Below are 11,231 nucleotides of genomic sequence, written 5' to 3'. Positions count from 1 at the left end.
GCAGTCATTTGATTTTGAAGGGATGCAATGGCCCCATTGTTTACATCATTGTCTTTAATTCTTAATCTCTGATCACTTTCCCTCCAATCCTCATGATTTTTGGAAATACAATCAAGTATGCTCTTAGCCTCCTCATATGTTTTGTTGAGCAGACCATCAGCAGCTGTCGCATTGGCAGCGGTCTGCGAAGAAGGATTTAATCCTTGGTAGAAAATTTCCATTTGCAGGCAATCTGGTAAGCCATTGTGTGGACATTCTCTTACCAGCCGCTTAAACCTCGCCCAAGCATCGCTGAACGATTCGTCATCTTCTTGTTCAAAATTTGTTATTAACTTCCTTCTCCTAGTGTTCTCAGTTGGTGGGAAATACTTCTTCATAAATTTTTCCACCACCTGTTCCCACGAAGTTATCTCTCCTGGTTTGAGAGAATATGTCCATTTCCTCGCTTGATCACACAAAGAAAAGGGAAACAGAGTTAGTCAAATTTCCTCGGTTGAGATATTTGAGAACACAAAAGTGTTGTAGATTTCTATGAAGCTCTGGAGGTGGGCGTGCGGGTCTTCGCCATGCCTTCCTCCAAATTGCTCAGCAGCCTGGATCATCTGCAACATTATCGGATTCATTTCAAACCTTGATCCATCTAGTGTTGGCCTCATGATTCCTAAAGAGAAATCATAGAGGTTAGGTGACGCATAGTCTCAGATGGGTCTATTACGGTCATTCGCCAGAAGGATGGGGTTGGCCATTATATTATTCGCATAGCGCGTTCGGTTGCTCCGCCATTCTTGGTGTTCTTTCTTGTTGTTGTTGGCGGTCTCTTAATTTTCTTCTGAATGTCCTCTCAATCTCTAGGTCGTAATTCGCCAGAGATTTAGAGTTCTACAAAGAAATCAAAAAATTACCATTAGCAAACTATCTTGCCGAAGTCCTCGACAACGGTTCAAAAACTTGATGCTTGTATTTATGAAGTGGAAATGTAGATGATATGCGTTGATGGATTTTCATCGTGCACTCAAGTTTCCCCAGCGAAATCCAAGTGTAAATTCCTTTGAGTTTCCTGGTAAGTCCAGGGTCGAACACAGGGACTTGTGAAAACAGATTGCGATGGTAATTTTTATAAAGACTCTGCGGTAACTGGATAAATAAATAAAGTGTTGGGTTTGTTGTTTGCATTGATGAAAAATAAGTAAATGCGGTGGAGTTTGAAAAGAGTTGGTAAATGGGAGATGCGATGAATATGCGGTGAACGGGTTGAGAAGGATTTCGACTAACACTCCCTAGAATACGTTCATGCTATGCGATCATGCAACATGCATACAACAATAAACCACCTCTCGGTGCGAATACCACGGCTTCTAACGCTAGAACGCATGGGATATATGCGATAAGTCTACAGGGTCTACACATAAACCTCTATTTCTATTTATGCGATGACAACATGACATCCACACATATATGCGACCACATAATATCATTCCTATCTCTAGGATGCATGCGATGCAGGTTGACAACACAGAGTTTATCTCTAATTCCCTATCTCTTGTTTATGCAGTTCTAATCTTGCTCTCTCGAGTCTAGATTCTAACCTAGCTCTCTCGAGACATTAGGTTCTTTCTATAGACTTTCTCTTGAGTAACTTTAAAGGGTATTTTGCACAACATAAAACAAGACAATCGCAAGCAAAGAACTTCCTAGGTCATGTTAGCTTAGTTATTCTCAACCTATTCGACTAGTTTAGCTACTCATGCATATTCAAAGAGTGAACAGATGTAGAAATAGAACTTCCATTGTATAAGTATGAAGATGAAGTACAGAATAACAATGCAAGTATAGAATAAAGAGCCTGGTAGCAATCTCTTGTTGCCAGGCATTTACACTGTTTCTACTCGTGCTCAAAATATAATCTCGCTCTCACAAGAGTCGGCCCGCTCTCTACTCTTACACCCCAAGGTTCTCTCTCGAGTTGCCCTGAGCGATCTCCGGCGGAGCAACGTCACCACCCTTCTCTTGCTCCGCCTTAAAATGGAAAGAAAACTATGAACAGAAGCGTAAACTAAATGGTGAACTAATCAACTCGTTAACCCCTTCTCTGAAGAATACCCTTGGTATTTATAGAGTATCCATGGTGAAAGGCAGCTTCTCTCTCTTAGTTGTACAGATGGGACAGCTTTAATTCTTGACTAATGCGTCGAATAATTATCACCGATAAAGCTGAATGTACTTTGTGACCGTTATCGGCTGTCAACTTAATTTGGATTCAACTGTCATCAGCTTTCTTTCCCATCGCTCTTAATTGGCCTTTCACCCAGATGCGCCCACCATGTTGCACTAACCAAGTTGCGACGATCTTTCTCGGACGAATGTTTGCAAGCACGATTAACACAAAGCCTTGCGGTGAAGTTGCGCTCAACCACTAATTTCTTATGATCGCAATCTTTGCATTGCATTAATGCATATTCTGCACAAAAATACAAAAATCAACTATTCTAATGTGCTGAACGCATGCGACCGCAATATTACAAAATTGAGGCTTAATGGACGTAAAGTAACATATTTCATCAACGCAATCCAATATTGTTTAAGAACTTAGCACTATGATAACGTGCATTTCTGCCCATTATCAATGCATAGTATGTTCTTGGAATCCATATAGTTTGGAATCGCAAAAACAAAATGCTAGCATTATCTCAAGAATCTTATATTGACAAGATGTTGTCAAGATATAAAATGAAAAATTCCAAAAGAGGTTTATTACCTTTTAGACATGAAATTCATTTATCTAAGGAATGGTGCCCTAAGACACTTCAAGAAGTTGAGGATATGAAAAGAATTCCTTATGCATCAGCAGTCAGGAGCTTGATGTACGCTATGTTATACACATGCCCAAGCATATGCTTTGTAGACGGAATAGTCAACAGGTTCCAGTCCAATCCTAGACATAGTCATTGGACTGTCGTTAAGAACATCTCAAGTATCTTCGGAGAACGATGGGTTATATGCTCGTGTATGGCTCTAGAATTTGATCCTTACTAGATATACTGATTCTAATTTTCAGACCAATGATGATTCTAGCATACTTACTTTGGGATCAGTATTCACACTAGACAGAGGAGTTGTAGTATGGAGGAGCACCAAACAGAATTGTATTGTTGACTCCACCATGGAAGTTGAATACGTAGCTACATATGAAGCAGCCAAAAAATCAGTATGGCTTAGAAAGTTTTTGACAGATTTGGAAGTGGTTTCAAATATGCATATGCCAATCACCCTATATTGTGATAACAGGTGAGCAGTTACCAACTCAAAAGAACCAAGAAGCCATAAACAAGGAAAGCACATCGAACGTAAGTACCATCTCATTAGGGAGATAGTACACAGAGGAGACGTGATCATCACATAGCCTCAGAAGATAATTTAGTTGATCTATTTACTAAGACTCTCACGGTTAAAGTGTTTGAGAGTCACCTAATGGGAATAGGACTACGAGCTTCATAAAGCTAGGGCAAGTGGGTGAATTCATGGATATATAGATACCCTAATTTATTATATTTTTTCTCTCATACTCAATATTGTATAATTGTATATATTTAAACCCATTGGAGTTTTTAGTCCAAGTGAGAGTTTGTTGGAAATGTCCTCAAACTCGCAATTTGTAAATGATAAACATAATATTATTCACAATAAAGATATTACTGAGATTTCTTTCAATAAAAGTGTTATTGAATTGTATTTATTTCTAAATTCAATAAACTAATCCATGGCTATAACATGAATACTTGAACTTTATGTAAAGACATAAAAGAGGATCAAGTTTTAGTATGTAGCCAAAAAGGTCTATAAGTATATGGATAAGGTCAAGTACCTTATCCTAGAGACATTATGGATGTGGCCCTATGTGTATATTGATATAAACGATGTGGTTCCAAAGTCGTTCATGTAGAGACATGTGAATGGCGGCATCTTGTGCAAAGGATGTTTACATAAGACCAAATCACGAGATAGTCACTTTTCTTTATCAAGACCATTTGCTATTAAAACTAACTATTTCAATTCAATGACATAAGGTAACTCGATCTTAATCCTACGCTAACTACGAACTCCTGTTTATTCGAGATTATCCTTTAAACTTCATAGGTGAGAGTGGTTCAACATCGTCACTCAATAAACCTCCCATTTTAGGGGTAAGATTGGATAGATAGATGGGGACATAGTCTTGCAAGATGAATTTGCTCCTATCCATCTCAAGGTCAGTAGATAGGTTGTTCCCTTAAGTACTAAATCCTGGTCTTGAAAAAAGGAGCCCCACCCTCTTGTGGCTGAGAAGGATTTGGTTTATTGGTAGGATCATAAACCTATTGTTCATTATAGGATCAGTGGAGACTTAAGGAGCAAGATGTATTATAGGGGTAAAATGGTAATTTTGACCTAGTTATAAATACGAACAACTTGTGAAGGATCGACTTACTGATTATAGTTAAATCAAGTGGACAAAAATATATCTATAGTGAGGAGAGTGCAACTACTAAGCTATAGTGATGTGTCTCAGTAGTTAACGAATATTGATTAATTCGGTTTAAAGAGTTTAACCAATTAATCTTAGATCATTGGAGTTCATGGTCTGTAGGTCCATTAGGTCCCTCTACTAGCTCGTAAAAGGATTAAACCTTAGAATATCGTGTTGAGAGAATTTGAAATATTCAAACTCGGTTTAGGGTTTGGTTTATTATATTTGATATAATTGATGTTTAATTATCGAATTAAATATTATGGTTTTTCGAGAGTTGAAAATATTTAATGAGATATTATATTAATTTAATATTTGATATTAAATTAAATTAATTAAATTGGTTTAATTAATGATCCTAATTAATTTATTAAATTTCGAATTTATGAAAATCAAAATTATGAAATTGGTTAATTAAATTTTCAATTTATGACATTCAAAATTATAAAATTGATTTAGTTAAAATTGAATTTGGATTTCAGTTTTAAAATAAGTTTTTATATTTAAAATTAATTCAATTTTATAAATTAAAAATTGGATTAAAATGGAAAGTGGGATAATTCCACCTTTTTCATTAAAAGTTATTATAGCTCAAATAAGTAAAACAATGAGAGAATGCGATGGTAAAATAGGCAATATCATGTCTGAAAGCGCCACACTGAAAGGAATTGCGTTCGCTAATGCTCATCGCATAAAAGCAGTTAATTCACCTATTTTGTGCAAGCACAATGCGATGACGCATATGAAACTGTGATCCAAGGGCACAATGCGACAACACGCTTGAAGTTTCGATCGCAAATCATGCGATTGTGAGAAGATTCTTAAAAGATGATCGCATAAAGACCTCGCATTAAGGTGACAATATAATAAATCATGATGGGACGTAAAGCTGATAACGCTCGATTCCGACTTTAGTTGACAAGCCGTTAAAAGCCACACTGTAGCAAGTACATTTAACTTTCGGTGACTTTTAAATGGCGCAACAGATTAGGGAAATTAATGTCGCCCATCATTGCAATCATTTGTAAAAAAAGTTGCTTCACCTTGAAATCTATAAATATTGAATGCCACCAGAGAGAAAGGAATCTGATCGATCGACGCATATACATATACATATACATATTGGTGCTGTATATGCTTCTAATCACGTGACTGAGAGGAGGAACTTGTGGTCTCAGTTGATTGATGTGTATGCCTCATGGCAGCTTCCTGGAGTTGTTTTGGGGGATTTTAATGCTATTCGTAATAGCTCGGAGGATTTTGGTGGTTACCCTAACTTGAGGGAGATGCAGGAGTTTGATGGGGTGTTATTGGAGGCGGATCTGGTTGAGTTGGGTGTGACAGGTAACTGTTTTACCTGGACTAGTAAACTTCAGGGGAATGGTATTTTGTGCCGTTTGGATCGATGTTTGTCTAATGAGGTGTGGAAGGTAGCTTTTCCGTATTCGGAGGTTAGAGTTGGTCAGTGGGGGATTCCTGATCATAGCCCTCTTCTGGTTTCTATAGGGGAGACGAGGAGTAGAACGCCCCCTACGTTTTGTTATTTTTCTCATTGGGCGGAGGCAAAGGGTTTTCTTGATACTATCAGGTCTGTGTGGAGAAGGTCTAAGGATGTGTCTCCCATGGTTAGTTTTATGCGTAATTTGAAGGTAGTGAAGCGGGTTTTTCGTGCTTCGTTTGGTAGGCGTATCTCTGTGTTAGCTGATGAGGTACAGGCGGCTAGGCAGGTTATGGAGACTACTCAAGCTGCGGTAGAAAGGAATCTTGATTCAGAGTCGATGTGTGCGGAGGCGGCTCGGGCCACTGAGGTGTTCTGGTTAGTGGCAAGATTGGAGGAGGTGTCACTCCGGCAGAAGGCTAGAGTTAGGTGGCTGGAGTTAGGTGATATGAACACAGCTTTTTTCCATCGCTGTGTCCATTCTTGTCACAGCTGCAGTGGCTTGTTTACGGTCGTGGATGCTGGGGGGACTCGCCAGACGGTGCATGACAGAGTGGCAGGGGTGGCGATAGATTTCTTTCGAGTTACTTAGGGGCTCAGCATGTGGGGTATAGGGATCTTACTGCCCGAATTGGGGATATTGTGTAGTTTAGCTGGCCCGAGGAGGGGATGGAGGCCCTTGGTCGGCCAGTGAGTCGGGAGGAGATTCAGAAGGCTTTATTTTTTATGAAGTCTGGGAAGGCTCCTGAGCCTGATGGGTTTTCGGTGGATTTTTATAGAGCTGCTTGGAGTGTGGTTGGAGATGATTTTTGTGACACTGTGTTGAATTTTTTTTAGATATGTTACCTACCTTGTGGAGTTAATTCTACTGCTATTACTCTCATCCCTAAGAGGCGGAGAGTTGAACGTATAGAGGAGTTTCATCCTATTTTATGTTGCAATGTTATGTATAAGTGTATCTCGAGGATCTTAGTTGAGAGATTGCGGTTGTGGTTGCCTGATTTCATCAGTGGTAATCAGTCTGCATTTGTTCTGGGTAGGTCGATTTTCGATAACATTTTATTGTGTCAGGAGCTCGTGGGGAACTACAAGGAGGGCAGAGGGAAGCTGCATTGTGTGCTAAAGGTAGACCTTCAGAAGGCTTACGATTCAGTGAATTGGGATTTTTTGTTTGGTGTGTTGTTGGCTATAGGTTCGCCCTTTCAGTTTGTTAGTTGGATGAGGGCTTGTGTTACTTCACCTAAGTTCTCTGTGATTATTAATGGTTCCCTTGAATGATTTTTTTCTAGTAGAAAGTGGTTGAAGCAGGAGGACCCACTGTCTCCTTTTTTGTTTATGATGGTGATGGAGGTCTTGTCTAGGTTGTTGAATAAACCTCCTGTGTGGTTTAGGTTCCATGATCGGTGTGAGCGTTTGGGCCTAACTCATTTGGTTTTTGCAGACGATTTGATGATTTTCTGTGCAGCTGAGAGAGATTCTTTGGAGTTTGTGAGGCAGGTATTAACAGAGTTTGCAGAGCTGTCTGGATTAGTTGCAAATGTTGGGAAGGGTTCTATGTTTGTTGCGGGTGTGGAGTCGAGGGAGGTGGAGGAACTAGCTGCATATATGAGTGTCTCTCTTGGTTCGTTGCCTGTTAGGTATCTGAGTTTACCTTTATTGGTGGGTCAGTTGAGGGTTGTGGATTGTGCGCCTTTGATACAGAGGATTACAGCTCGTATTAGAAGCTGGGCAGCGAGGTCCCTCTCCTTTGCTGGGAGGTTGCAGCTTGTTAGGTCTGTTTTACAGTCCTTTCAGGTTTTTTGGTGTAGCATCTTCGTGTTGCTGCCTGCGTGTGTAACTCATGAGGTTGATCGTCTGTTACGTAGTTATTTATGGAAGGGTAGTATGGTGAGTCGGGGTGGTGCATGGGTGGCGTGGGATGAGGTGTGCTTGCCGTTGGGAGAGGGGGACTTGGGTGTGAAGCATGTGGCCTCTTGGAACCAGGCTGCTATTATGAAGCTGCTCTGGCTTATCTTAATTAAGTCAGGGTCACTTTGGGTGGCGTGGGTGGAGGCGTATGTTTTGGGTGGGCGGTCGTTGTGGACTGTTCGGAGTGAGGTTGGGAGATCTTGGTGCTAGAGGGCTATCTTACGAAGTAGAGATAGATTTAAACATCTAGTTTGCTTGATGATTGACGATGGATGGTCTTATTTTGTTTGGTGGGATCCTTGGCTGCCGGGGGGCGCGATTTTGGAATCATATGGGTCTACGGTGGTTTATGGTGCAAGGAGTAGTTTGGAAGTGCGATTGTCGAAGTTCATGGATTGTGAGGGAGGTTGGAGGTGGCCTACAGTGTCTTGGGAGCTGCTTGAGATCTGAGGTTTTATCTAGGCAGTGGGGCCTAGGGTGAGGGGAGAGGATTATTGGGTTTGAGTACCGGATGCTAGTGGTCGATTTTCTATCGCCAGTGCTTGGGAGAGTATACGTCCTCGTCGCCATAGGGTGTCATGGGCTGGTATTTTGTGGGTGGGGGGTGGTATTCTACGTCACTCCTTTTGTGCGTGGTTAGCAATGAGGGACAGGTTGGGTACACGAGATTGGTTGAGGAGTTGGGGTGTGTTGTCAGAGGGGGGGAGGGGGGGGGTGTCTTCTGTGTGGGGGAGGTGTGGAGTCGCGGGATCATTTATTTTTTTAGTGTGCCTTTGGGAGAGATGTGTGGTCTATTGTGTTGCATCAGTTGGGTTTAGCGCATCAGTGGCTAGTTGGGATGTAGAGTTGAGTTGGTTGTGCCGAGTGGGGTCGGGTAAGGAGGTGCGTAGTAAGTTGTTCCGTGTTTTCTGGTGTGCTTCCATATACATCTGGCAAGAGCATAATCGACGGCTGCATGAAGGTCGACCGAGGTCAATGTCTGCTCTGGTTCACTTTATGGTCTCTACAGTTCGTGTTCGTGCTACTTCCTGGCGAGTTGACCTTCTTGGTCTTATCTAGTGTGTGTACGAATGTTTTTTCTTTTTGAACTTCACGTTGTTCTTTGTTTTGTTGTAGCCCCTAGTTTGTGGGGTTTTGGGTTCTTTTCTCTTTCACTTTGGGTTCTTATCCTGTTGGCTTTGTTTTGGTTTTGTTGCCCTGTCTTTGTTTGTGCTTTGTTGCCTTGATCCCAGGCTGTGGGATCCCCTTTGTTGTTGTATAATATATCACTTATTCTAAAAAAAAAAACGTTTTTAAAGTAAAAATATAATTTAAAATCACTCCAAATTTTAAAATCGTTATCTTTTTTGCAGTTAACAAACAATGAAATTCATTTGAAATCCTCAAAACCCCGAGATCCAAAACAAGCCATTTAATGAAGACCAATTAAAATTTTTCATGTGTTCTTAATTTAAGAATATTTTGGTCTCTATTTTTTAAAAACTTCAATGAATATATAAGTTTTATTCTTTGCTTATATATTTGGGTAAATAATTGTATAAAACATTATAATAATTTTATAATTAATGTTACTTAATCTCGATATTATAGACAATGCATTTAAAAATACAATTGTGACTAATAAATTCCCCAACTTTCTCTTTAAAAAGTCTAATAAATCTACCGTACAAACTTTCAATTTTGTATATTAAATCTCATAAATATAAAAATGTTTAAAACTATTCTAATGGACGATAAAAAAATTCTATCTAAATGAAGCTTAAATTTTTAATTTTGTAGTTAATAAATAAATAAATTTTAAAATGATGTCCAACAAAGACAATTAAATGGAATGTCTAATATAACATTTAGCTTTCAAGGATGAAAAATTGATATTAAACCCAAAGATCAAGAATTCAAGGATCTACTATACTTTTTAAGTTTAGAGACTGTTCCATACTTCTAACCTTATATAAATTTATAACATGTATGTCTAATATAACATGCATCTCCATCACTAACCAACTAAATCGAAGTGGATTTAGGATCCATTTGGATTGACTTGAGAAGAAAGTGTTTTTCAAAAAACTCATTTTTATTTAAACACTCTTGATAAAAATTGTCAAAAAATATACTTCACAAATTATTTTGAGTGATTGTCAAATACTTTAATTTTTTCTAAAATGACTTATTTTTTTACATTAAACACTTGAAAATATATTCTGTTTTTAGAAGTTCCAATCTGTTAGGAAAATGGTTCTGGCAATCTGTACGCAAGATAGACAAAGTGGCATAATCATTATGTCCTGATTAGTTTCATACAAGTTAGCAGTATTGACATTTGAGAGATGCAACAGGAATAGGATGAAGAATTCCAAATTTGAGACTTATTTATAGGTTACAACACACTGCAAAAACTTCATCAGGCAATTAGAGCACGATGTTACAAAATCAAAATCGTAAAATAACATTGAATAAAAAGAATCAATAATCACCAGTGTTCTAAGTGCGATTTTAAGAGGAAAATATTTACATAATTTTACCTAGGGATGCCCGAAACCTAGCATGGGATGAAAATTTGTGCTCCAAAAGAATTATTGTTATTATTATTTTCACTATATACTATTTTGAAGTTGGGAATGGGATGGGTGTTTTTCTTTTTTTTTTCTTTCTTTTTCCTTTGGCATTGGCTGTGTTGGGAAAAGAGATTGGATTGTGAAGGGTTCAATAGCAAAGGGTCTCTCCATAATTTACCCATTGCACAAAGTTCTCCGAGTAATCCTCCAGTGTTCTCAATTGGGGAACTTCCATTGTGTTCTGCTCCTTTGCCTACACGTAGAAAGCAACCCAAAAAAAATAATAATAAAAAATAAAAAATAAATAAAATAAAAAATAAAAACCTTCATTTTATAAAGTGAAACAAACATAGGTGGCCACATGATACCCAAACACAACGCAATGTTAAATACATAGCACCAAAGTTGGATTAAAAAAATGTCTTTTTTTTAAAAAAAAAAGGAAACAATTTTTCATTAATGAAATGAAAAGAGATTAATGCTAAAAGTACAAAGATAAAAACATCCAAAATGATAAAAAAAAAATGAATACAATGTGAGAGAGAGATGGACAAAGCAGGAGAAATAAAATTCAGAAGCCAAGCTGAACCAAAGCAAGCAATCCAATGAAGAAGTTTATCCCATCGAGTTGGATTAATCAATTCATAATATGTTTTGACACTATGGACTGTGCATGTCAACTCTGACCATCTCTTTCGTTTTTTTTTCTTTTTCTTTTTTTAAATAAATTGATACATTTGGAATCTATATATAAAGTTCAACTTGGAATCATCGGTACAGTGCACAATGCTCTACTCAGCAAGCTTAGAAAGACAAGTTACTATTT

At 38.4% G+C, this 11,231-nt stretch overlaps 1 protein-coding gene and 1 non-coding gene across 2 annotated transcripts; both read left to right on the top strand.

Annotated features, from left to right (window-relative positions):
- Positions 1-237: 237 nt before the first annotated feature.
- Positions 238-344, top strand: LOC120068975 (small nucleolar RNA R71). Its single transcript, XR_005479411.1, has one exon. It is a non-coding gene; the product is annotated as a small nucleolar RNA R71 (small nucleolar RNA).
- Positions 345-5,568: 5,224 nt separating this feature from the next.
- LOC120068959 (uncharacterized) lies at positions 5,569-8,060 on the top strand. Its single transcript, XM_090315169.1, has 7 exons — positions 5,569-6,483; positions 6,591-6,737; positions 6,780-6,954; positions 7,014-7,147; positions 7,235-7,292; positions 7,384-7,736; positions 7,821-8,060. Exons 1-7 carry the CDS (start codon positions 5,569-5,571, stop codon positions 8,058-8,060), a joined length of 2,022 nt encoding a protein of 673 aa, XP_090171295.1.
- The last annotated feature ends 3,171 nt before the right edge of the window (positions 8,061-11,231 follow it).

This window comes from Benincasa hispida, chromosome 7, assembly GCF_027475165.1.
Source record: "Benincasa hispida cultivar pf3 chromosome 7, pf3_genome.v1.1, whole genome shotgun sequence".
Lineage (NCBI taxonomy): Eukaryota > Viridiplantae > Streptophyta > Magnoliopsida > Cucurbitales > Cucurbitaceae > Benincasa > Benincasa hispida.
The sequence above is the reverse complement of the archived record's forward strand: the minus strand, read 5'-3'. Positions and strand labels throughout refer to the sequence as shown.